The sequence below is a fragment of the Podarcis erhardii genome, assembly GCF_964252035.2.
Source record: "Podarcis erhardii genome assembly, chromosome: 14".
Taxonomy (NCBI): domain Eukaryota; kingdom Metazoa; phylum Chordata; class Lepidosauria; order Squamata; family Lacertidae; genus Podarcis; species Podarcis erhardii.
This window is the reverse complement of record NC_138503.1, coordinates 41,018,941-41,046,786: the sequence shown is the minus strand read 5'-3', so window position 1 is coordinate 41,046,786 and position 27,846 is coordinate 41,018,941. Positions and strand designations below refer to the sequence as shown.

General features: G+C 41.8%; 1 protein-coding gene across 7 annotated transcripts; it reads right to left on the bottom strand.

The window, feature by feature from the left end:
- Nucleotides 1–1,139: 1,139 nt before the first annotated feature.
- CCP110 (centriolar coiled-coil protein 110) lies at nt 1,140–27,289 on the bottom strand. Of its 7 annotated transcripts, none has more exons than XM_081839605.1 (15): nt 26,998–27,289; nt 22,250–22,407; nt 21,708–21,836; nt 18,368–19,988; nt 17,018–17,145; nt 15,490–15,673; nt 15,102–15,229; nt 13,948–14,064; nt 13,041–13,142; nt 11,274–11,390; nt 9,592–9,686; nt 7,407–7,469; nt 7,204–7,263; nt 5,074–5,156; nt 1,140–2,454 (listed from the first exon to the last, which is right to left on the bottom strand). In XM_081839605.1, the coding sequence occupies exons 2-15, from the start codon at nt 22,388–22,390 to the stop codon at nt 2,402–2,404; spliced, it is 3,021 nt and encodes a 1,006-aa protein (XP_081695731.1). In that variant the 5' UTR covers nt 22,391–22,407; nt 26,998–27,289; the 3' UTR covers nt 1,140–2,401. The 7 variants fall into 7 exon arrangements, with proteins under 7 accessions (XP_081695731.1, XP_081695733.1, XP_081695732.1 ...); XM_081839607.1 differs by having other exon boundaries at nt 22,250–22,402; XM_081839606.1 differs by lacking the exon at nt 26,998–27,289 and adding an exon at nt 23,791–25,497.
- Between the last annotated feature and the right edge of the window lie 557 nt (nt 27,290–27,846).

Genomic DNA, 27,846 nt, shown 5'->3' with positions numbered 1-27,846 from the left:
TCATGTGCAACAGAAGAGAAATAACAACACTGATTACCATATTTTGTCATTTGAAGCATTCATACTAAGTTGGTGAACTTTATGCTACTTAATCTGTAGCTTGGGGACGGGGGAAATGCCCATAACTTAAGACTGTTTTTCTTTAAAAAAAAAAGAAAGAAATTTGAGTTAAGAAAACACATACACTTTAAAGATAAAAAAAAGTTTTATTGTGCAATATGCTTAAGGGGAAAAAAGCAAAACGGGTGAAAAGGAAAAGTATAAAAATACATTTTATATTATTGCATTCCACTCAAAATAAAAAAGTGAACTGAAAATTAATTAAATAAATATAAAATATATCAAATTACAAAAGCGATCCTGGCACTTGTAAATAGAAGGCCTAATGACAGTTGAAACATTTACATTTTAGTTGACTTTAAAATTAAAAAATAAAATAAAATAAAAAGTGTACTTAGGGTATCTGAACAAAGTAACAATTGGTCTGTACTTTTTATGTTAAAACTTGATTCTATTTACAGAATTTTTTACTTCTGAATTAACAGCACAGCACACAATGAACAAGCTCTAGCAAAAAAAAAAAATAGCACTGGCATATCTATTAAACGGTAGTGTATTTCTAATCTACAAGGCAACATCTGCAATTCTTAAAATTCATTTAGCTTGTCAAGTCTTATGCTATCCCCCCCCCTTAAAAAACATTCAAGTCATGCAAAAGCTTTATGAGCCAAAAGTAAGCTCTAAGAACTACTTAGGAATCTAATAAATTAGAAGTGTTTGCATTGCACTGCGTAAATTAACCAAAAGGAACCTTTTAACAGATAGCCTGCAAGAGACAAGGCTATGCTTGGAGGACTGCTGAGCAGTTGGCTACACCACCACCACATCCTTTTGAATGAAAATTGTTGCCTCTCCAACAAGATCAGTTTAAAATACTGCATGATATAGAAGAGCATTAGAAGATACAGCTAATGAATAGGTTTACACCCATCCCCATATGAATAAATAGATGTGTGTATGTAAAGTCAACCCCCAATTGTTAATTTAACCCTTTTTCAATTTATGTTGAATAATATTTTGAGCCAGAACTGTAGTGCCAGATCTGAAGCGCTGAATATTTAACATAATATTAATACCAATTCAATATCATATAATCAAGTTTAATAGTTCTCTGTGCACTGAATAAGCTATAGCACAATTATCTAATGCCAGTTAGCAGATTAGATCTATACATTTCTCAACAAGGCTGCATTTGATTCGACATTTCATAGCCACAGCAAGGTCTAAGTAATTCATCTCTTTCTAAAACAGCAAGTACAAATAACTTACATAAATATGTCCCTTTTTCAGACATGGCTTTGGTAATGTAAGAATTTCACTTTCTGGGAATCCAGATAGATTTAAGGCCAAAGCCAGGTTGCAAAATTCACGCATTATTCTTACAAATATTTCTTATTCCTCAGTAACAGCAACAACAGAATTTCTTGGAGGATTAGCCCTCAGAAACCAAAAGGAGTTTGCTACAAATGGGAGGAAAGAGTATCCTTTTCTTCATAAAAAAAAAATCCAAAACCTTTCATTTAGAGAAAAATATATATACAAAAGACAAATGTGTAGTAGCAAAAGAAGCCTCCCAAATAATTGTTGTTACTATATTTTATACACACTTTTGTCCTCTTCATATTTAGGGAGGGAAATTGGCAATTCAAAGCTTTGATTTGGTGAGATGGGGGTGCTAACTGCACATTCAAATTTGCCTACTACAAAAATCAAATTTACCATGGCAGGTGAAAGCAGCAACCTGTATTTATGCTGCAAAGCTAACAGTGCCAACCACCAGAAATGCTTGACACTTCTTGTTGCAATGAAAAGCCAAAATTTGCCTCGCTGACTTTCAGTGGGGCCAAAGTGGCTTAGACTTGAGGCAAGGCTATGCATGGTTAAAAGCATGGCAGCTGCAAAAGACAATCAACGCAGCTGAAGCTGAATGTTTAATTAAATATACAGAATGATATAGACAACTGTTAATGCAGAATGTACAAACTGCCATTTTGAGTTCATTTGCTGCACTATAAAGAGTGCAGCACAGGTTCAAGTTTGCAAAAATGTTCTCCTAAGAATCACCACATACATATTTTCCTGAGGATGTACAATGTAGATTACAGTTTTGAGTATAAGTTAATGAATACATGAGGGGGTTGAAACATGCAGGATAAATGCTTCTTCAAGTTTGTTGTGCTGTCCAGTTCCCTTTTCCTTCTGGCGGCTATCACTGAGAAATCTCGTATCACAAAACGTATCCTTGTTGATTCAAAGCATCATGTGTGACAGCAGGAAGACCAGAACCAGTGGAGAACATTTACAGACAGATCAGCCGCTTAGCCAAGAGAATGCTGCCTTCTTAAGTTGTCACAACATTTGGCTTCTTTCTTTGGGTTTTTCCGGCATATACTCCTAAAAGCAAAGGGGAAAGAATTATTTTTTTTAATTTAAGACATTTTAATTTAAAATGTCTGCTGCGTGTTATAAGCAAGCAGTAATAATGCTTTATCCCTTTATAAATCTGCATTTCAAAACTGTAATTGTATAAACACCTTCCATAAGTTATGTGAAAACTAACCATGCTGTGCATAAATGCATGGCAAAAAATAGTTATCAACACTGAAGAGCCATTTTTCAGTTTCTTCTGTTGTCAGTTGTATGTAGCAGCTGCTTCAGCGCTCAATAATTGAACTTCAAGGAAGCAGGACAGGTCCACACCAAGAAGGCCTTATCAGATGGAACGGGCAACGGCCCTCTATATCCATAGTACAGTCGTACCTTGGAATCCATTCCGGAAGTCTGTTCGACTTCCAAAACTTTTGAAAACCAAATTGAGGCTTTTGATCCTGCCGCCAATCAGAAGCTGCAGAAGCCCCGTTGGACGTTTGGGTTCCAAAAAGAACGTTCGCAAACTGGAACAATCACTTCCGGGTTTGTGGCGTTCAGGAGCCACAATGTCCAAGTTGCAGGGCGTTCGTTCGGGATCCAAGGTATGACTGTCTAGGAAATCCACGCCTTCACATTAAGTGCAGAAAACACACCTGATAAGAGCCATAAAAAGTATCCAAATCCAGAAATATTCCTTTGTGGAAATTCTAACTGCACAGTCTTGAAATAGCAGAAAGCTAAGGCAACAGCAGATGGATCAAAACATTGGAAGCGCACATGAGTAAAAAGAGAGCATGAGTTTGTGATCTGTGTAAAATTATTCAAAAACCCCGTGACCTTCTTAGGAGAAAGTGTCACACATGCTACGTCCTGGAAAACAAAATTCACTAAGAAAATTTGACTTTTGCTTCACTTGGAACACCAGCATTCTTGCACTTGGCAGGGACGAGTTTGCCCCATCCTTCAGTTTGGAAGAAGAGACTAAAGTTGGTCTCTCCCAGGGGAGGGGTTATTTGCTCACATGGGCTTGTATGCTCAATCAGACAGGGTGAACTGGCTGCTTGTATGGTTGTTTGGGCCTCGATTCAGCTACTTTGGTCTCCCCCCTCAACATTTAATCCTCACAACAACCCTGTGAGGCAGGTTCGGCTCTGAGAGGCAGTGACTGGCCCAAGATTACTCAGTGAACTTCAAGTCCAGGTGGGGGCTTGAAATTATCCTAATATAACCACAGGTTTGGATCATTTGTGCATGTTAAGCCTATAGGTCTAATTTTCAGAAACAGTGCTTGAAGACAAACGATGATCAGCTCTCAACTACGGAAGTGGAAAAGAAATGCTCATAAGAAATAAAATAATTATTTTTGCACGATTAAAAGATCTAAAAACAAACGATGGAGAACTACGTGGAGGAACAAAGTGGAGGAAATGACAGTAGCATATGGTGCAATTCAGTGATCTTGAGCTTTTCTACACTAAGGAATGCTTTCCATACCTATCTGTTTGCCACAGGACCAGCATTGGACAAAGCACTAAATCAGTGGCATTCCTCAAGTGTTAAATTCAAATGCTCAGAGGGCACAACGCCAGCCCATGTCCTTTGCTACGTCTTTCCCATCCAAGGAGGCAAGAGCCTCAGGACGGGGGAGGAAGGAGTGGGTGGCACAGGTGACAACAGGTGGGCCTCTCCTGTTATTGGCAGAGTCCTCGTCCATTTCTGGGCCCGATACACCATTACTCAAATGCACAGCTGCTTCCTATAGCGTTTGGGAACTGTGACAAGCTGGTTTGATTTACCGCCAGTCTTTGTATTCCTGCTTCCATTGGTGCCCATTGTTCCTTGCGGAAGAGCTAACCTGAGAACCTTCAACTAAGGGAGGATATAAATAGCTGAAATAAGTAAAATTCGTGTTTTAAGAGGATGAATACCTGAAGCAAGGTATTCACGGCACGACTGTGAAAACAGAATAAGCCAGCTGCAATGGAAAAAGTGGGAGGATTCTTTCTGCATTATTTTACCCTCCTTTTTTGCAGATAAAAATTGACCTCTTTAAACTCTTCAGTCTACAGGACCTCAAAAACAATAGGCATGCACAGCATCATTAGTAGAATATATGGTAAAACAATACTTTTTACTTACCATATTATATATATACACACACAGACACAGACACAGATATATTTATAAATATACATGTGTATATTTATGGAACAATATATATTTACATATGGAGCAATCATGCACAATAATGTAAGGGAGGAGTGTACGTGTGTTTCAGCCAGGAAGTTTATTTATTTTAAAGCACAATAGTATTCAGGCACCCCAAGAGTATTAATTGCAGGTTATCTATGCAAAACAGGAATACATACCATTTAAAAAATTAGGAATGCTCTGTATCTGAAGCTTTTCCAAGTGTGATTCTGCTGGAGTGTGCAAGTGGACTAAAATGAATCTATTGTATTCATGCAGTTGGGTGATCACAACTATGCTTTGCATTAATTTCAGTCAGGGTTAGTATAGCAGAGCTAGAGCATAGCTGGTGCAGCAACTGCAGAAACGTATGCTACTTAAGCCTCTTTATATGAACAACTTACTCTTTTCTTTGTTAAATAAGATCCAAGCACACTTTTTATTTTTACACACCTGAAAGGGCCTTGTTAGACACTCTGCTGTCTGAGGGCTTCTTTCTATTTTGCTCAGCCCCCTTCACTGAGGTCTTAGGGGTTCTGATTGAATATAAAAGGAGTTAATAAGTCACTTGCATCCAAGCTAAAATGCTGTTTCGAAAAACAACAACAATAATCAAAAATCGTTCTTTGCCAGAGTATTCCACAACAATACAATAAACTACATGGCATTCTGCAAATGTTCCTATTGTGGAATTCCCATTAATTAGGAACACAATAGCATCAATGTTATTAAAAAAACAAAATAACCCCAACCAGTTGATTCACGTGTTTATTCCCAACTATGGTTTGGCAACACATGAATAACTCTCATGCTCACACACTCCCACGTCACGCTCTGTTTTGTTTAATTCACAAGATTTCTATATTGCTTGATTACAGTAAAACCTAAAAGACGTTTACGAAAAGAATAAGACCATAAAGTTAAAGAAACGCTTAAAGCAATTATTTTTAAACTTTCAAAAATTAATTAAAACAAACGATGAGCTAAAAACCAGGTTAATACACATGTCAACACTCTACATGACTGGATTAGTAAGTTAATAATTGAGTTCTACACTTCTCTGCTGTTTTAATTAGGCAGTCCTACTTTAATTTAAGCTGGTTTGGAGTTGGAGGGGAAGCGACAGTAGCAGCTCAGTGCTAAATAACCTGTTTTGTGTGCAGCAGGTTCCAGGTTCAATCACTGGCATCTGCAGACTCCCATCTGAAACCCCTGGAAAGTGGCTCCTTATCAGTATAGACAAAATGGAGCTTGACAGAACAATAGTCCAGCAAATTATAGTCTGTGTGATCCTTCTAACCCAGGACTACAAACTATAGGTTGATCCTAGCTTGCAATCCAGCTTTGTAAGAGCCGGTTTTGTGGTTTGGATATAAACTGCGGTTTCTAGCTGAAGTGCAAGTAGCTGACTAAAAATAAAGCATGAAAGAGAAGGGAGGGGAGGAGGGAACATGCAAGCAGGAGGCTTTGCTCATGTCAGTGCCAAACCATGTTTTTTTAAAATCATTTTTACTCATTTTTAAAAGTGCCCACATGATCTTTATAAACAAAACGTATTTTGATCAAAGGAAGAAAAATGTAACTGAAATGTAACTGTAACTGAACAGGGAGCTATAAGATTTCAAATGGGAGACAAGATGAACCCGCATGGCTAGATACTACAATGAAAGCTGGAAGGTTCAGGTGCCTTATTAGCACTACATCTTTGCACTGGTGCGAACGGTTTTTCACAGACCTCAAAAGATATCAGAATAAAGTTCTGATGTCCCCAAACAAGTTTGATCCCACCTTTTATTAAACCAATCTGGTATTAGGGCTAAGCTTTCAAACTGCAAATACAGTCATACCTTGGAAGTCAAACGGAATCCGTTCCAGAAGTCCATTTGACTTCCAAAACATTCAGAAACCAAAACATGGCTTCTGATTGGCTGCAGGAAGCTCCTGCAGCCAATTGGAAGCTGCGGAAACCCCATCAGGCGTTCGGGTTCTAAAGAACGTTCGTAAACCAGAACACTCACTTCTGGGTTTGCGGCGTTCGGGAGCCAAAACGTCCAAGTACCAAAGCATTTGGGATCCAAGGTACGACTCTACAACTTATTCAGGAAGAAGTGTTCTGCTTATTACTCTAATTCCAGCTAGTCCAATAAAATAGGCACCATCTAACCCATTTGGGGAGTGTATCCATTTTTCTTTCAGGCAATCGTAAGCAACACTCCTCAGAGTCGATTTTAGCCTGGATCCTTCCCCCGCAATATGTACCATGTACACCATTATTATTATTATTATTATTATTATTATTATTATTATTATTTTAAAATACTCTTTCATCCTTGAAAAATATCACATCACACATGGCTTTTGGAAACCAAAATCATCTCCTCTAGACACACACTGAGCTGTAGCCAAACGATGGTTAGGTACTGTTTGAGAAACAAGTGCAAAAGTGCAGAAAACAATTCTTTATTGTTGCTTTTTAATTGTTAAATCTTTTCAGGGTGTTTCATGGAAAGTGACTCGTAAATGCAATAAACAAACAAATAAAAAGCATTTCAGCTACCCTACAGAAAGTAAGTGTGCTCTTACCCTTGTCTGTAAAGGAGTCTTTGAACAGGAGCATTTTGACCCTGGTTTGGCTGAAGAACTCTGTAAAGGAAGACATCATTAGAATCTTACAATCAGACAAACTATATTCCTAGAGAGCAGCAAAGGTCATGAGGGGAAAAATAAAGTAACCATTATATACTGCATGGGGGGGGGGAGGATTCAAAAATACTATTTTTACAAACCTGTTTTCTGGCGTCTTCTGTTTCAAAATTGTTTTTTTATTTGGCATTCCCATTTCGGAAGGCCTACAGAAAAATAAAATACACAGATATATGTAAAAGAGCTACTGGGATAGTGGGGGGGAATCAAGTAAATATTTGGTTTTATTTCCCACAGGTACCTAAACAGAGAAAGTCAGAAATTTGAATGCTCTACCAAAGAAAAGGGAAACCTACAGCCTGCAAGCCTATGAGGCCTCTTCCTTTGGCTCTACAGCCACTGTCCCACTTGTGTGGGACAAGGAAAGATGGGACTTGGGTGAAAGGGGCTTTGCAGTCCCTTCCCATTGCTAGAGTGCCTGCAAAGCCTCTTGCACAGCACTTTCCAAGAGCCTGACTTCCCAAGCGCCTGATTGCCAGGTGTTTGTGAAGCACTGCGCTTTGAAAGGTGTTCATCCCTCACCTGTCAAAATTGGCCTATGAGGGTAGGGACATAAATATTTGGCCCACGGGCCAAGAAGGTTCCCCATTCCTTTTCTACAAGGGAGTACAGTAATACCGAGCACTGAACAGGAAGTTGCTCCAAGCATTTAGTGTACGTAGCAAGGATCCATGGTCTTGCTGGGATCAAGACACAATGCTGGTAACAACCTTAATCATAGTGAAGACTAACCAGGGTTGGAACTTATAACTATGATTTAAACCCTGTTTTGAGTGGGTTGCTCAAGAGACACACTGATTAGTCTTGGCCATGGTTAATTTTGGTGCTGAACTCATCCACTCTAGGCTAAGGGGGGAAATTGTGCCAGGGAGTAAAAATGTGTTCCAAGGATCAAAGGGAAATGGCTGAGTATGGTTAGCAGAGAACAAACATACTCCGAGTGCAGCCTAATCACCTTGGAAGAAGAAAGCATATCCAATATGCTCACAGATGTTTTGCTACCAGTTCTGTAGATAACTTGCATGTACAGTGGTGCCTCGCAAGACAACAAGAATCCGTTCCGCGAGTCTCTTCATCTAGCGGTTTTTTCATCTTGCGAAGCAAGCCCATTGACGGCTTAGCGGATTAGCGCTATTAGCGGCTTTTAGCGGCTTATCGGATAAGCGGCTTAGCGGCTTAGAAAAAGGGGGAGGAGGGAAAAAACCCACAGGAACTCGAAAGACATTTTCGTCTTGCGAAGCAAGCCCATAGGAAATTCATTTTGCGAAGCACCTCCAAAACGGAAAACTCTTTCGTCTAGCGAGTTTTCCGTCTTGCGAGGCATTCGTATTGCGGGGCACCACTGTAATTTGCTTCCTGATAGTCTCTTCCTCACTGTATTTCCTAACGTAGTGATCCAGAAGCCAGACAGTCTGGCTTCAATCCCTCTGTAGTATCTGACATCTAACCATGCTGCAGGGCAGAATGTATGGAAAGGGCAAAGGAAAGCGGGCAAAGGGCAAGAGGAGGGGTGCAAAGTAGGAGAAAGATAAGGGCCTACTCTATAGAGATGTGCAAATACCTGCAGCAACCCACTTGCTTAGCAGACCAGAATAAACTGGGGAAAAGCTGGAGGGGTGTGCAACTCGGCTACAACAACAAAAATCTAGATTCTTATTTATATGAACTATTTGGGAGATATCAGACCCACTGAAGTAAATGGATGTGAGTACAGTCATACCTTTGTTCTCGAACGGAATCCGTTCTGGAAGTCCATTCGATGTTCGAAAACCAAGGCACAGCTTCCGATTGGCTGCAGGAGCTTCCTGCACTCAATCAGAAGCTGCATCGGATGTTCAGCTTCCAAAGAACGTTTGCAAACCGGAACACTTACTTTTGGGTTTGTGGCGTTCAGGAGCCAAAACGTACCCGTACCAAGGTGTTCTAGTACCAAGGTACAACTGTACCTTGGATCAATTTCAATGCGTCTACTCTGAGCAGAACTTAGCTGGATACACCCCGAAGAAAGGATCTGGCAAATGTTCTAGCTATTTTATATGGAGGAGCATCCTGAATTAAGGTAATCCGTCAACAAGAGTTCTGATTCCTAAGTTTATGCCGATCATGATACATCACTAAAGAAGTATGAGGCAGGAAAATGTTAGAACAGAAACTTAACTTGTTTCCTTCCCTTTCACAAGAATCACAGACGACTTAACATGCAACAGGCTATTCTGCCCACACATCTAGCCATGCACATCTAAATACACCAGTATATGCTTCCTTTACCGTTTCCCCACATACTTCATATATTTCTTCCTGTCCAGAGACTTCTGTGTAGCTGTAGAAAGTGTTGCTCTCTCTCTTGGGCCCTTTGCTTTATCCTAAGCAGGACAATTTTAGATATTAGTATTACTACTAATAAAACCTAGATTCAGACCAAAGCATAATTGGTACACATAATGTTCTAAAGGCTGCAGTACACATAATGGGACTTTATCCTGCATAAAGACACTTAAAATGGTGCTTGAGGTTTCCCCCCAGTTCCACACATTTTTATCAATTGAATCTCCAAAGAAATCCAGTTCTTACATTCACATATTACTTTTTTTATGCTAGCTTAATGTTCCCAGAGGATTTCAGGGGGGACCAAACTGAATTTAAAACGGGTTCTGCCCTACATGGGATATAATCATTTATCTGTTGCTAGGAGACTTGACTGTCCTTTCAGGTTTCTCTCTCTAAATGCTTTTTGGATTTCTGCAAACTTGGGTTTTGGGTTTTCCTCAGGGATGTAAATACTGCCCCCTTGTTTATTAGTGGCCCATTTTCCCTACAGCCTTGTAACCAATGACCAGCTTAGCTTTGCTATTGGGGAGAATTGTTCCATACGTGTTTTTATTTATTTATCTCTTTTATTTGTTAAATTTCTATACTCCACCTGAGGATCACCAGGCGGTTTACAATATAAAAACTCAAAAATATATAACGTAGCAACAAACAAAAACAATACTCCCCAACACAGTTTAAAAGGCCATAAACTGTTTAATCAGCCAAAGGCCTGGGAGAAAAGGAGTGTTTGTGGCAGCCTAGAGAACAGTGGGAATATTACCGCCCCCACGCAGGGCTGTCAGATTATTTCTCATCTGGGCTTCCACCCCTTCACACTGCCGGTGGGGGCACACCTGATGGAATGATCCTCCCTAAATAAATAAATAAATAAATAAATAAAGGCTCTGCATTGAAAACTAGACCATGCGGGCCAATGATTCTCCTAAGCTTTCCAGCACTGGGAGAGCTGAGAAGTAGAGCTTGCCCCTTCTGTTCTGCTTTAACGTCAGGCCTCGTCTCCCTCAACTCTCATCAGAGTGCTTCAGTGGAAGAGATAGGAAGCAAGGCTCATTTCATCAACTCTGCTGGAGCTGCAGCTCCATCGGGCAACTCCTGTCCCTGAATTATACGAGCTAGTCATTAAAGGAACACAGCTGCTTAGAAATTGGTGCCGAGTTTTGATTTTCCTCTTCCCTCCTGGTCCCCCTTTCCTCGTGTGTTGTGCTTTTTTAGACTATTTTTTTAAAGACTGTATTTATGATGATGATGATGATGATGATGATGATTTATTTAGACTGTAAGCCTAAATAAAGGCTGTCTTGTTTTGGTTGCATGTAAGCCTTTTTGGCTGAAGAGCAGGGTACAAAGGCTCAAAAAAAAAGTAGTAATAAAATCTTGGTTGAATAGCATTTTATCAGATGTGTTGTGATTTGCTGCTTTGCTCCCAAAGCACCAACCTGAGCTCCCTGGAAGAAAGGGGAAATAATGAGGTCTCTGTCATGCACACATCTCTTGACCAACAATTTTCACCTGAAAGCAACCAGTAATATGAGCAATTCAGGGGCACAAGAGGGGGGGAAATGTATTAGTGCAAAAAACTAGCTAAACATATTCTTAAATTAAGCAGTGCTGCAACACACCAGTTGCCGGAGCATTTTTTCTTTGCGAACCTCTCGATCATGACTCAGGATACTCATTCTCTCAGACACTTCCATTTTGAAGAAGATATCATGAATGTCATACAAAGCAGCTCGCAACTGTGGGAGAGAAGAAACACCCATGAAATGCAATGGCAATGTAAGCCAGTGTGGTGTAATAGAATTATACTGTGAGCTGGGAGACCAGGGTTTGAATTCCCACCCAGCCATGACACTCACTGGATAATCCTGGGCTAGTCACTGTCTCTCAACCTACCTCACAGGGTTGTTGTGAAAATAAAATGGGGAGGGGAGAACCATGTACATCACATCTGAGCTTGGGGGGTATATAAAATGTAATAAATAACTAAATAATAAAATAAAAGGCAAGTAAATATTTTAAGGCCTGCCATTTAGTTAATTCTGTGGAACAACTAGATCCCATACAGACAGGATCTCAAATGTCTCAGGGTGTGTAACATCTGGAGTAACTGAGACAGAGCTGACAGTAGTCCAACAGAAATCATGTCACTCTGTGGACCACCAAAGGTCAAGCATTGATACTAAGCTGAGCACAAGATGGAGAGACAATCTTGTGCCTCTCTTGAGAAGCCATTCAGGGCTAGAATATACAGAAGGGATGATATAATTTGCCCAAAGGAAGAATTCTCTGAAGTGTCAAAACATCCGTATCACTACAACAGAGGTTTAATTTAGACATCTTCTCAAATCATGGTTGAAAGATGCTCAACTACGGTTTGGCATTATGTCAGAATTCACAAACCATTGTTTGCAGTAAGTCAATAAAGCAAATTTAGTGAAACATGGTTTGAAGTGGTTTTTGCAAACCATGGTTTGCACTAGTCATGGTTTGTAGAGACATCTGAACCGACAAACCACATTTATGATCCAACCCCTCTGGGGGCCACAGGAATGCCAAGCAGCTCCAAACCATGAATTGGCTCTTGTACGTTTGGAAGCTCAAACCACTGTTGGAGTTCTAAACTGTGTCTTGGCATGATGCATATGGAAGGGGGGAAAGGGAGAGGAGGCATTTATGCAGGAAACAGAAGAAAAACCCTCAAAATTGATTCATTAGGCCCAACAGATTTCAGGTAATTACACAGTAAACACTTTGTAAAAGAGAATTTTGAGAACAGTGGGTTTTTTTTTTTTTTATAATGCCCTAATGAAGGGTCTAATCGACATTGAAACCCATTAGGCCCAATAAACCTCTTTTCTTTTTTTGCACCAAGAGGCTTCAGCTCCTCCTGGCCCATGACATACACTGACCCAATGTAGAAGTCAACATTCAAATTCAATGTCTGACAGAGAAAAAGTAGTTACATGCAGTTCACGTCCCCTCTGCCTGCCTGAAAGGACACTTGGTTCTTATGGGTATCTGCCCTGGGACTGCAGAATCAAAGGGGAAGGACAATCGGGTATCAGCCAAAGGAAGAAAAGCCACCAATAGATAATGAAGTAAGAACACCAGCAAGGACAGGTGAGCAGGGCCAAACTGCTTATAGCTCACCAGCAAGTTCTGGCCTTGAAGACCTGATCCCCCCCCCCCCCCCAGTTTCCTTGTGTGTCATCACTTTTTCCTTGTAAACCTGATAGGCAGGGTCTGTCTTATTCTCCTTCAAGAAAAGGATGTGATCTCCCTTGGAAGACAATAACTATCTGAAAAGCAGGCCAAACATACAGTAAAATAATATAAATTGCACTAGCATAAATTCATAAAGGTGTGCATTTCAGACTATACATCACCTGAGCTGCCACTCTCTCCTGCAGGTTAGCATCTTGAGCTGAAACACTTCCTCTCTTTAACGGAGCTTCTGACTGGAAGTTTCTAATGAATTCCATTGTGTCCTAAGAAAAACCCACAAATGTCTGGCTCAGCAATGGGGGGGGGGGATTCGTTTCCTATTGAATTAAAGAGCAAATCACCAGCAGATTGGGGGGGAAGAGGTTACAGGGCTACGAGATGTAGGAGAAGATCTATTGCATCAGCTGAAATTACTCCACCCCAGGCTTAATGCACAGATGGAGGACCTTATGGCTCTCCAGATATCGTTGGCAGTGCAGCTACTATCATTTTTTATAACTGGTCACGCTGGCCGAGGCTGTTCAAGAACATCTGAGAGGTCACAGGTTCCCCATCCCTGGTTTATTGAAATTGTTCTGTTCAAGGCCTCCTGATCTTGTCCACACAGCTCTATATTCTGCAGCTTTTCTTTTATTAACCTATACTAAATACATGGTCATACTATCGAAATCTGCCAGTAACCCTCCAGCAGTTCCAGTGCACTTCACAAGTAAAATTACGATTTGTTTTAAAAGCTGCCTTGATTCCCAGAGACTCTCGTTCTGGTGTTGTGTGATGGAGGGGACAGTGGTCGAAAAACCTGCAGCCTTCCAGAAGTGGGGATTAAGACTCGCAGAAGACTGCTGGGTAGTGTGTGTGTTGGTTGAGAACTGGAGAGGAGCTGGGGGAGGAGAAAAGACAGGAGGGCTTGACATGCGGGGTGGGGGATATAAAGAACAGCTGGGCAAAACAGAAGAGGAAAGCAGCAGCGGCTCGAGTTTCAGAAAGGAATCTCTAATTTGTAAAATGGCTGTTGCAGATAAAAAGAAAACCACATGCATAGTGTTGATTACACAGATGGCTCCTTACTTTCACAGTTTGCCTAAGCTGCTTCAGCTTCTCTGTTTGCAAGAGTCTGCGAGTTAGAAATCCTTTTGCCAGAGCAGAGATCTTGTTCAATTTTCTTTTCATCTCAGGACTGTACACCTTAAAGAGAAAGAGTAAGATGGTACCATGTAATCAGGAGTTGATATGCTCCCCGCTGACACACACACACATTTATGAATGGCAAGGAAGAAGAGAAGGTATTCTCCCTGTTGCGTAGCATCCAGGTTGGGCCAGGGGTCATTCAACAAGGCTGAATGTTGGATGATTCAGGACAGGAAGTAGTTCTTCACAGAGTGCATTGTTAAAACTATGGAATTGGCTACAAGACGTAGTGAAGGCCACCAACTTGATTGGTATTAGATTAAATTGATGGAGGGCAAGGCCATCAATGGCTGCTGGAAGTGAAAGCTCTGTTTTGTCTCCAGTACTGAGGTGTCTCCAAATACCAGTTGCTTGGAAATGTGACTAGGGAGAGAGTATTTGTGCTCTTGTCCTGCTTGCAGGCTTCCAGTAAGTATCTGACTGGCCACTGTGAACAGAACGTTGGACTAGACTGGCCTTCGTTCTGAGCCAGCATGACACTCAAGTTCATTTTACATTTATCCGTTTTTGTAATTTGCACATTTATGAACTGCTTCACAATCGAAAGTAACTGAAGCAATGTACAATAACATAAAATTTCAAAAGTGAACTCAAGAGAACTAAAAGCAATGAAACTATTTCTACAATTGTACGCTTACAATTCCATAAAATGGCATCGCCTTTAACAAAATTAGCAGAGTGGAGTTCAAACACTGTCCAAGATTTATCACATTCTGTTGCTCTCTTTGCCAAATGTGGAGTCAAAAGGCTGGACTGAACTAACCTTTATTCAGAGTAGAGCTACTGAAAATAATAGATCTACATCAGTCATGACCATTAGTTTCAATGAGTCTACTCTGAGTAGGACTAACACTGGATATAACCCATGCAGTCTGTATTTACATTTAATAGAAATGGCATACTGAAAGGGGTGGTGAAGGAGGAAGCAATTAACACTGAATTTAAAAAATACAGAGAATATTAGCAAAATTCAAATAAAAGAGCTTTTTCATCAAAGCTTTACTATGTACTCCTGTAAATAATGAGTTACCTACCTGAGACCATCTCATTTTACTCCTGTTAATGGACCTGGTTGTTAAAACTGATTTTCCACTTGCTGGTGGTTCCCAAAGGTAGAATGGAGATTCAGCGGTCGAACTAGGCATAGTGGTATTGGCAAAACCTGCATTTAAAAAGTTTAAATCATGATTAAGCAAATGAATGTCCAGCAGAAATGCCCATGTTTTTCATACTCATTCATTTTTGGGGTGGGGTGGGGGGAAGCAGGGGAGAGAAGGAAAGGTTTACTTTTTGCTCCTATATTCTCCATGTAGCCAGCACATAAAATTCCATTAAAAATTAAGGCTGATCTCAAGAGCAAGTTCTTCATGGATTATTTAAAATCAGGTTGCATATGAAAATCAATACGCTTTCCATTTTTACCAGCACTCTCTGAGCTTGTGCTGTGGATGGTTTCCACTCGAGTCAGCACAGATTCCAACAAGTGAGTGTCACTGATCCTTCTCCACTCAAAATCCTTCCCACTGCCAATAGCAATTTGGGGAATGTCCGTTTCAGCAATTGCATTATTCTCCCCTTTAAGTCTCCATTCCTGTTCTTCTATCTCCTGAAAGATGGAAAAAATGGATTGGGTTACAACAACAACAAAATGGAAATGCCTCTATTAAACAATACCCCAAATGGCCGCCAATCAGTTGGTCTGTCTACATGCAACGGTGACCCTACACTTGTGGAACCTCCCCCTCTGAAAACTCTGCTTGGCTGCCTTCCTGGCAGCCTTTATGTAGACCTTAAAGTTTGTCTTAAAAAATCAACTATCAGGGGGCCGCATGTGAAAGTGAGCACAGATGAAGCACAACAGCAGGCACAGCCAGAAATGCAAATCTTCAAGGCTGCCATCCGAAAGACTTTTCCATCGACTATTCTGTACTATTTGCAGTTTTAAAATATATCGTTCATTGTTATCAGGATCAGTGAGTGGGATTAAAAATGGACAGGGGGCCCTGTAGGTCCCAGAGTTAATTCCCCCCACAAAATGGGCAAATTTGGAAGGAGCCTACAAATAGCTTTTTGGCATCACAATAAGGAATCCAGGCAGAAAAAAGGAATGGCTGCTAGCCGTGTTCAAACTACAGGGTACGTTTACCTCTGAATAGCAATTAATGGGTATTCAGAGCAGAGACCATGCTGTTGTACTCAGGTCCTGCATCTTCAGTCTTAAGTGCTTCCTCACTTCTCCACCACCAAAATTTTAAGGATTCTAAAAGGACCTCTTAGGGTGCACAAGAACTTGTCAAGTGCTCTATTTATATTCATACCTAAACACACACACACACACCTTCTCAGATAAGCACAGTGCGGCTTACATACAGTATGTAGAGAGTCTTTCATCTTGGAATCTTAACTTCAGCACCACAAGCAGACAATATCCCAGCCCATGTGAGCTTCTGCTGCTGCAGACCCAACCCAACTCATCCCTTCCTTGTTCCTGACTGCCTGAAGTCTCTCCATTTGCTAACGCAAATGTGTTTGGCGGCACGCACACACTGAGCGTAGCGACTGTCTGCCTCCTGCTCATGGAACAATTCCCAACAGCTTTTATTGCCTTTTGGACACAACTCTGAAAGCATACATTAATTGTGCCACAGCCTCCTGGGAAGCCCTTTCCATCTCAGTATTAAAACAGCCCACTGACATGACCTGGTGCTTATTTTGCAGTGCTTTAATAATGGAGAGAGTTGTTCTACCTGGAGGCTAATGTGCATGCTTAACCTTTGTTCAGAACTAAGATGAAGATGAGTTTTTCCCCCACCCAAACTGCTCTCAGTTTAGATTTGTGGCTACTCTGGACGCAGTACCAAGAGACAGAAACACCATCAGCTTGTACAGACCAGAGTCAAAGATATTTTAAGATATTTAAAACTTAAGATATTTTATCTTGGCTGCTCACCTTCTGCAGCCTTTCTTGTTCTCTTTCTTGCTCAGCTATCAATAATGAGAGTTGCTGAGCATGCTGTTCTTCAAGTCTCTTCCTCAGTTCTTCAAAGGCCAGCATTTTCTGTTTTAGAGCTTCCTCTCCTAAAAAGGGAAAACATACAGGGAGCTACCGTTAAGATTGATTGCAAAAGAAACCTGGCTTCTTGCATCACACAAAAGTGTCTTCGAAACCTTTTTTAGAACAAATTCTGACCATCCCCTTGTGTGAGTGTGCCTTTTTGTACAGATCCTAGGCCTTCGCATGTTTCTATAATGAGAAATTTTTTACATTAATAATGAGAAATGTTATACATTAACAATCTGCACCAGGTTGTTTGTTCTCATCCTTTTATGGATGCTGCCTGTTGTTTCTGCCAATATATTGTGATTAAGAGTCATACAGCAATCAGCATTTCTCCCACATTTCTTCCCTTTTAATGGGCCTAAGCCCCTCAGTACTCCTAAAATAATCAACATGGGACTCAATTCTTATTTATAGATTTTTAAATCATTGGAAAAACTGAGGTTTCAACATTTATGGCATAGCAAAAGAAAGCCCCCTTGCAATTGTTGAAGTGACTGTCAACTGGTTTCTCCTAAGGCTTTTCATTAAAAAAATAGTAATCCTGTAGGTATTAGAGATTGTCTGATTAAAGCCAGCTTTGGCTGCTCCAATTAGCTTTCACAAAAATCCTCCCTGAAGTGTTTGTTGCTACTCAAAAGCTGCAATCCAAAACCTACTGACTTTGATGTGAAGCCCAACTGAAACCTTAGCATAGCACTGTAGAGTTGGAAGGGACCCTGAGGATCATCTAGTCCAACCCCCTGCAATGCAGGAATGTGCAGCTGGTCCATACAGGGATCGAACCTGCAACCTTGGTGTTATCAGCACCATGGTCTAACCAACTGAGCTATCCAGGCTATCCATGGAACTCGCTGTCACCTAACAGCTTTGGATCAAGGTGAAAAGCTTGCAAGTCTACAGACAGGCCAGGTATCAACACACTCACACAACTGCCATGGTTCTAGAAGGGCCCAGCTATGAGCTGCCATTTTAAGTTTCTCACAATGCCCTACAGTGCCTGCCATAGCATCCCTCCAGGGCCTTGTGTAAGAATTAAAATGGCAGCTTCTCAAATGTTTGATGGTACCACCAGAGAAACTGCTGACATTGGATGGGGTCCACCAGATAGCACTTTGCTGTGGGCCCTCTAACCCTGGAACCGCTTCTAACCTACAAACCCAAGTGGGCTGATAAAAAGTACCCTCTGGACAAATCTTACGTCAATCCAACCAGGGCTTGCTACAGAGGGCATTCTCTCACCAATGACACTCCTTTCTGATGTTTCGCTCTTGGCACCAGACACAGATCCCTCGGGACACCTTTGATCATGCAGCCGTCGCTCTCGTGCGCTGCTCTCTGCTGTCGCAACGAAAGGCACGTTTTCCTTCTGCATGTTCTCCGTGTCCAGCTCAAGCCTACGTTTCACCTTTTCAATCCCACTCTCTGAAGTCTGCTCATTTCCGGGAGAAAGATTTGGGGTATCCATCTGATGCCTATGCTGCGTTTGCATCAGTAAGGGAGATGGCTTTTCGACATCGTAAGATTTATTGAGTTCCGTGGGCACGCCACATTTGGCTTTCTCCAGCAGGCCGATTTGCTTGTTAATGTTGACATTTGTTGTGTTTTGCGCTGTAATGGGACAACTGACCACGTGAACTTCCTGTGGACTTGGATGTGAAAGGCAAGTACCCGATGCCCTTGTTCCATCTAATTCAGACTCTCCTTCTTGCATGGCACCAACCGAGAACCTTTTGTTCTCTCGTTGAGCAACAGGAACCTGGCACACTTGCTTTCGTTTGCCAACCACCAATTCATCGCAAATGTCCGAAGAGCTCCTGTGAAAAGTGTGCATTTTGCTGGGGAAAGCAAGAGTAAAATCTGGAGTCAGTTTTGGCATAGGATCGGAAGCAATTTGCCGGTCACCAGCGTCTTGTGTGATCAAGTCCACAGCTCTTCCCTTTTCCTTAGGGCTTAATTCATACGCGTTTATTGGATTGCTAATGACAATGTGCCCCATTGAAGAAGGCCTTGGGCGTCTTCTGTGCATTTTGGGGCTCACACTTGGCTCTGGACTGGGTAGTTTTGAGTAAGAACCTGTGAAGCTTCTGAGAATGCTACTGTCACGTTCAAAGAAAAAGGTGGTTTTGATGTCTTCATCTGAATCCGAATCCAAAACAGGAGGCGTTCCAGATCTCATTGGTATATCCACTTTGGAAAAACTGGGCGATGCTACCACACCCATACTACTTTTGGGGACTGAGGTACTTTGCAAAGAAGTATTGGATTTAGTCATATTTGATGTGACCATACAACTTCTGCCCATCAACTTGCCCCTCTCTTTCACTGAGTCGCTCATTTTCACAGCATCATTTTCTTTGTCTGAATGGCTTTCACCACCACTTCTTTTTGAACTATTTCGCAAGCTACGCCTGGTCTGTTCTCTCTGTATGTACTCTTTGGATTTTTTCAGGAGGTTCTGCAGACTCATGACGTAAGGATCTGGGCCTTCTGCATCAGGGGACACCGTCTCAATGCCTCCTTTCTTTACAGTATCGCTTGAAGACGAGAGGTTTATCGGATTGGAAAATAAACCTTCGGGGGAAGATGGGTTTTCAGAGGGGCTAGAGCAAATGTCCTTTGGTTTTTGAGGGATAAACTCCTCAGTTACTCCAGGAGAGTTCCCATTTGCTGCAACATGTAAGTCTGCTGGCTCAACCTCTGGTGCAGTTTCAGGTTCTGCAGGCTCACTAAGAACAACAGGACTTGGCAAAATGCTGTCTGACTGCATTACAAAACCATTCAACACTTTGGATTCTAAATCCAAAGGAACATTCTCTGTGTCAGGCTGATCCAAATCACTTTTAATGGACGACTGCTTCATCTGTAAGGAGGGAAAAGAATGATGTAGGCTGTTCAGATGTTAAAAGTTATATAAATACAAGTTACTAGAACAGGTACAAAAAATGTATGGAGCGGGCAGACAGGCCAGGATCCAAAACACATACAGTACAACCAATTCCACACACTCAAAGGGGTTTTAATGTTTTTGGAAAAGTTTAACCCATTCCACTCCAAATAACAAAGCACATCAAACGGATTGTAGAACGAAAGAGAATGTCAGAAGCAAGTTTTTAAGACATTTGCGCCTGCTGGTAAAAGGAAAAGAAGCTCACTGGTTACGTAGAAGACTTCTAAGCACACCTATAACAGCTCAGTAAATCTCAACAGTCAGATCAGCTGGCTTGCTCACTTAGCAAACAAAGGAATAAACAAATGAATAAATGCATTTGCATATTTAGATTCAGGTGCTAGGTGTACGCATCTCGCTTTTATCAGCTAATTTTAGAGAGCCAATATGGTGTCATGGTTAGGGTCCTGGACTAGGTAGCAATTATGCCTTTGAATACCGGTTGCTGGGAATCACAAATGAGGAGAGTACTGTCACACACAGATCCTGCTTGTGGGATTCCCATGAGCATCTGGTTGGTAAATGTGATAACAGGATGCTGGACTGGATTGGCCTTTGACCTGATCCAGCAGGTCTTAAGTTGCCTCTTTTGTTATAACCTGTGTTAAACCAGTCAACTTAGCCTGCTTCACACTTCGCAGTAAGGCAGATGTAAGCTCACTGGGAACATGCTAGCTCATGGAAAGGAGTTCAGACCTTTTCAGGTCAGCATGGAATGTTGACTAAGCCAAAGTTTGCTTAGAGTCATGCCCCAAACCAGGGTTGTGGTCAAGGTATCTCCTCCTTAAACACAACTGGTTTCTATAGGACAAGTATTAGTTTTAGACTGTGGTTAAGGAAGAGAGACCTTAACCACAATCCTGGGTTTGGATGGTGCTAAGTCAACCTTGGCTTACCTGCCATGCTGCACTAAGCTAAAAAGCTGAGGAGTACATTTGGCTTTGAATGACAGGCCAACATGAGCATTGTGGTGAAACCTTCATGAAGCCAATTAGTTGGCTGGAAGCTGAGGAATGAAGTTTAAAAGGCTTGTATTAACTGCAGGGTGTTTAGAAGAAGGCTAACTGATTAGTATTTTATCCTCAACACATGCTCCTACCACATCTTTCAACTCCCAAGCTAGGTAATGGTTGCCATGCACCCAATAATAAACATAGCAAGAAAATGAATAGCTCATGTTTGGTCTCTATTATTACTTAACTGAACAAGTTGAACACAGGCTCCATTTAGCAAGTGAGCTAATTCAAGGGCTATAGAGTTCTGCTACAAGCCGAAACATTCTTTTATTGTGCCTGTCAAGGACTGTGAAGATCTCATTCACAGCATCCAGCTAGTATAGCATTAGTTGCACAGCCTCTCTTGCATACAAGCCACAATAACCAGTCTTCAATATTTATAGTGTACTAACAGCACAACCTGATCATGTTTAGTTGGAGGTTAACTGCATTTTCTAACCGCTACACTGATAAGCCACTTTATTTACTATAGTTACTATTACCGGGGCTATTCAATATAAAAGGAACCATGGCGATTACAGTGGTGTGGAACAGCAAACAAAATCTATCTGCTTCCAAATCAGACCACTCAGACAACTGCTGTAACTACCTTTTCAGAAAGGCTTCTCAATCTCACCTGCACATTTTCCAGAATCTCCTGAACACGATTCAGCAAGGCTCTTTTCCTGGAATTCTGGCGCCAGAGTTCTAAATCCAGCGCTTTCTGTCTGTCTTGTTGTAGCTCCTTTTTTTTCTCAAGAGTAAGCTGCAAAATGAAGTCGGAGAGAGAGGGAGGAGATAAACATGTACACATTTAGAGAAGTAGCCCCACCCCTGACATAACCAAGCAGCGCAGCGCTGACCTACTGCATATTAAAGCAAATGAAGCAATACACATTACCATCTAAAGAGGTTCTCCCTCTGTTTCCCTCCACCCTCACCAGTAAGATCATTAGGCTCAGCACAAAATCACCTAACTGCACCACTAGTTATGTCCGCATGCAGTGAAGTATTTCTAGTGTAAACATCCTTAATTTCAATATACATAACAATATGTTTGCTCCCAAAACAATTTAGGCAGAACGGTAACCTGCCTATTACCAACATGGTTAAGGCTTACTTGTTTCCTTTTTAATATGCATCATTATGAAGAATCTGGAGGGACAAAAGGCATCTTACCAGTGGAGAAAGCACAGGAATGCCACTGAACTGAATAAGTGAAATATATTTGTGCTGAATGGATGGAGAGGCTTCTCTCTGCAGTGGGTCACCTTGGATCTTTGCGAGCTGCTTCTTGCAGAACTCCTCATAATCCTCCATTTTATAAGCCAACTGGGCTGCAAAGAGAAATACTGTCATTCAAAATAATAATAATAATAATAATAATAATAATAATAATAATAATAATAATAGTAATAGTAATAATAATCAAAAGTCAGGATGCATGCATAGATAAGATTCAGAAAAGCAACCCAATTCCACAATACAGATGCTCTGTGATATCCTGGGAGGCAGGTCACTGGATAGGAAACCATGCCTTCCAACATTGCTACCACTCTATTTGACAACACTGCAATGGGACTAGAAAAGGAATTTTAAGTACCAAGCCAACCACATATGGATTCTACCTTGTGCATGATTTCATAAAGTCACTTTGTCTGCTCCACATGCATATATGCAGATAATGTGAATGGCTAATAATAATAAAATTTTATTTATATCCCGCCCTCCCCAGCCGAAGCCAGACTCAGAGCGGCTAACAGCAATAAAAATAACACAGCATTCTAAAATCAATTCATTTTAAAATCAATTCAAAATCAAATTAATGGCAACCATTGGGCTAGAGTTCTGTGAGGAGTACCAAAGGAGGGGGTCAGGCTGTGCCTTGGCCAAAGGCCTGGTGGAACAGCTCTGACTAACTTTGCGCCAGGCAGCCCCTCCTCACAGTCCCGCTGCCGCCGCTGCTGCTGCACCTGCTGGGCCATGTTGCATTTTCCTCGCCTCTCTGCCCTCCTCCTCCGGGCAAGCGGCGTCGTTTGGGCGGCAGCGCCAGCGGCAACTCGCCTCAGATCACCTGACATGGACCCGCCGCCGTGGCTACCTTACCGTAAATACCCCAGCCCAGGCAGCAGCAAGAAGAAGCTGGCGGCAGGTTAGGGGTTAGGGGCGCAAATTACTTGCCTTGCCCCAGGTGCTGACAACCCACGCTACGCCGCTGCACACAGGCATCCGGCCACTACAACTTTTCTATCTCCCTTTCTCCAGATTGTGCCTAGGACCCCACATGTTGCCGATTTTCTTCTGCTAAATAAGTATTTTGTGATGCCCAAATCCATGTTTCTTGGATTTCCAAATGTGTCCTCATCCCAAAAAAAAGGTTGATCACCCTAAGATAATCAGTATGCAGGAGGCATTATGCAATACGCTACACTATGTAGCTGGATTTTTCTAGTTGTGAAAATTAAGTGAAACGTGTCTTTTAAAGTATTTTCAGTTGAGAAAGCAAGATTGTCACCCATCCGTGTAACACACTTGAAAGGTATCATACTGGAGGGAGACTACAGCTCAGCGGCAGAGCACCTCTTGCTTGCAGAAGGGCCCACTGTTCAATGTCCATCATCTCCGGTTAAAGAAGCACCAGATCAGGAGAAGGGAAAGACCTCTGCTGGAGACCCACCGTTGGAGTAAACCGTACCACACAGATGCACAAACTGTCTGACCTGGTGCAAGTCAGCTTTCTCTATCAGCATTCTTTGCCCCCTTTAACCAGCACGACTCTGCAGTGAGAGTCTCTACCAAGTCACTAGAGGACGAGAAAATTCCAATGACAGCCAACAATCTAGAACTGCAGCTGCTCCTACAGAGTGCCAAGGAACCGGAATGCTGTGAAATAATGAGTGCCTGTTATCGTACGCCACGGGCTCAAGTTCTTGAATAGGAGGTCATCTCTTAGAAAGGGCAGGCAACATCCTAAGTAGAAGATTTCTGGGAGTGAGCAGGAAGAGAATTCCTATTTTACTTCAAGCAGCACACTGGTTCAATTATATCAGATTTTTTAAAAACTTGAGAAATGCACTGCAATGTGCCCCATGTTCGCTGTCACCCTGTGCCAATCTGAGCCAAGTCATTCTGATTCCCATTTTACAGAGAGAAAACTAGGGTAAACAAACAGAGACAGAGCGACTTTCCTAAGAACACCCAACAGGAGCAGCTTCACATATTCGAATTTCCACATTAATTCTGTCACATTCGATGGTCACATCTGCACATACGTCACTCTAACCATAGGTTGCATGAGCAGGGTTGGTCATGATGGCATTTCAATGCAAGTGTTCACACCAAGATAGCTCAGGCAATTGATGGGACTCAACAGTCCCTTAAAAAAGGACCAGTTTAAACTATGTGTGTCAGCTCCTTGCAGGGGGGTTTTAAGTCATCAACTGTATTGCTTTTAACCAATTGGGCAGTTAAACATTCAATTATTACAGCATCTCAACAACAGTGAACTCTTGAAACAAACAATTTACTGCAGATAATCATTTCTCCTAATTAACACACAACTGATTTATTATGATTACTTATATTCTGCCTCTGGGGCTGTGGTTTACATAAATAATCAAAATACACTGAAATCAGGAAAAAACTATATCAAAACATAAAAACTCATTAGGATCCTTCCCACTGAGCAAGCTGGTTCTATTCTTTACTGTAAAGAAAATACTCTTGATAAAAAATATCAAGAGACGTATGAGATCTTTCCAACTGCACTTCACAAGATACTTTCCAAAAGTATAGCTCTAATTAAGAAGCCATGAATGAGTCTGCAAATAATTAACTGGTCTAACAGGAGTGGGGAACCTTCCAAGGACCACAATGCAATAGTGGGCAGGGCCAAAGGCAAAAGTGGGCGGAGTAATTAATAGAAATTTTTACCTTTGGTGAGTTTCTACACATACTCACATATCTATCCCTCTCTCTTCTACCCACCCTCTAGCATAAGCAGAGTTCAAGGACCCATTCCAGTCAGAGCAGGGCCAGTGAGCAATGTAGCCTGTGGAGACTCCAAGAGGTGTGGAGAACTGCATTCAACACCCAGGGCTTGATGTTTCTGACTATGCTCAAGTAGTTTTGGTACTAGCCCCACGCCCAGCTCCTATTCACCAGGAGGTACCAAATTGTCAAGGAAAAAACAAACCCCCACACCACAAGGGCAGGCGTGGCCAGATTATTATTTAGCAACAATATAAAGTGATCTCAAACTCTTTGCAGAACAACTGAAATCAATGGACTTAAAGAACTTAAGCCCATTTCAATAGGTATGAATAGCACTGGATATCACCTGAAGTCCTTGCCCAAAAGCAGGATCCTGCTACTCAAAGAGTAGCCACCTTGCGACATTCTATCTTCTGCAGTCTTTCCAATCAAGGCTTTTATACTTCAGAGAACTGACTCTGAACATGTGCGGAGTGCCATTATTTCCCCATTGAATAATAGGAGCATCCCTCACAATTAGAATTAAAACCACTTCTCTCAAACCTAGCTCTCTCACACCTTTATCAATATATTCTACCTTCTGAGGCCCCTCCCAAACCAGCACCATCGCTGCTCCACAGCTGAAAGCACAGGGATCCTTGTACGCATGCAAAGATCTGTGGACAGGGCACCAAGCCAACAACAGCATTAGAAAGAGGAAAACAATGGCATTAGAAAGAGGGAAACAGGACAAGATATCTTCAATTCGTCCTTAAAAAACACACGTACGTAAACACCATTAGAAGCAAACTGTTTGGGATGAGAGGGGGCATGTGCAGTGTGCACAAATCTAAAATGAATCAGTGGGGGAATCCTCTATGTAGGTACTCAACCAACCCTACATCTTGGTCTCTGAGCAGAGGAAGACTTCCCCCTGCTTCATGGAATTTTTCAGCCTGCTTCCACATATTATGTACTTACATGCACAAGTCACACCATCCCAACTCAGTCCAAGATCCACTGAATTATGGAAATGTTGATAACATTTACAACCCACATTTTCCATAAGAACTATAAAGCAACTTACAGTAGAAATAAGAAGAAACAACCTTTCCCCCCCAAAAAACCAAAGTTAAAAACAGCAATAATAGAAAAATTACACAGAACTGTAATAAACAGCAGCAAAACTCAGAAATGAAAGTTCCCAGCAGTGCTTAATGCAAATTCTGCCCCAGTTGTCCTGTCAAGTAAATAAAGGGACCACCAATTACAACCTTCTTCTCAGGTTGCTAACTCTTGAATAGGTCCCTGCCTTTAAGAGCAGAGAACTGGCCTGCTTCAGCCATGAGCAGGTGTGGCACATACCTATTGTGTGTATATCAGTTACAATTGCATTGTATATGCCTGACAGTATATTGCACAGTTATTATTTTTACTTTATATTCTATCTGTCTGGGTTGCTTTTTAAATGCTGCTTTGGTTGATTATTGTATATTATTCTTAATAATAATCATGTATAAAGCCACCCACCAATAAACACTCCCATGCAATAAACTACTAAAACACACAACATAAAATGTTTTTAAATGAGCATCAAACAAAAAATGCCCTTGCACAGATGAACCGACAAACTAGTTCACAGCACAAAAACCCTATCAAATGAAAAAGGCTGAATATATACCATTTCTGGGTTTCATTCTTAAAGAGGCCATGCTTTCGCAGGGGGCACTAAGCATTTTAAATACCAAAACATTATTATCCTTATGCATTTTAAATAGAATGACCATTACGTGAAGCACTGTTTAAAACGAAGATTACCAGTTTTTTTTTTTTGTCAGGGGCAACTTTATATATGCGTTTCTTTCTTTTTTTATATAAAAATAATGAAACCTACAGAATATAAGCTTAAAGGCATAAAGCACGTTTAACAAAGAGAAGATGGGGCGTTCCTTCACCTGCTGATTTCTGCAGAACAAGACGCCGCTCAAAGGCGTCCAGGCCGAGGCAGCTCGCTCGGCTCCTCTTCCCGGTCAGTTGGCAACCCTCCTGCTTTGGGGAGCGTCTCTCGGCCTCTTCCCCTTCCAGGCTGCCGCCGTCCCCGCTTCTGAGGGAGCGCAAGGTGCGCGCCGCCTCCGCGCGCCTCCTCCAGCCAGGCGGCTCCTCCGCCGCCGCCCACAGCCGAGCGGGACGCGCTCCTCGCCCGCCACGGCCCGGCCCCTGGCAACGCCAAGCCTGCCCTCCGCCCCGACACGAGCCCGCCTTCCAGCTTCCGGCTTGGCGGGACAAGAAACCGCGGCAACCAGCCGCCAACGGCCGTCTCTAAGATACCGCGCTGGGAAGGGAAACGACAACGCCCACAGAAGCAAGGAGGGGCCCGCAAGGGCTCAGAACGCGGAAGCTTGCGCTTGGCATGCTGGGAGTTGTAGTTTTTAGTAGCTCGCCGAGGCGTTTCGGTTTTAATTAGAAAAAGAGCCAAGGGAAATAAACGGTACCCATGTTAATGGTGTTTTAATTCCCACGGGCTTGCTGCGGTTTCTATGATTCCGAAAGTATTGCTGTTTGGACTTTGCCTCTGCTTTGCTATTTCTATCTGTTTTCTGTGATGATTTTGTTTTATGTTGGATTTTGCGTGGTAATAATAATACGTAAAAGAAAAACGGACTTCGGTTTATATTGTAACTTTAGGTGGTGAACTGCCCTGAGGACCCACATATTTATTTATTTAATCAATAAACAACAACAACAATAGTAGCAATAGACTTACGTTCCCCATTGTGTGCTGCAAGTTGTAGCCACGAGTCCAG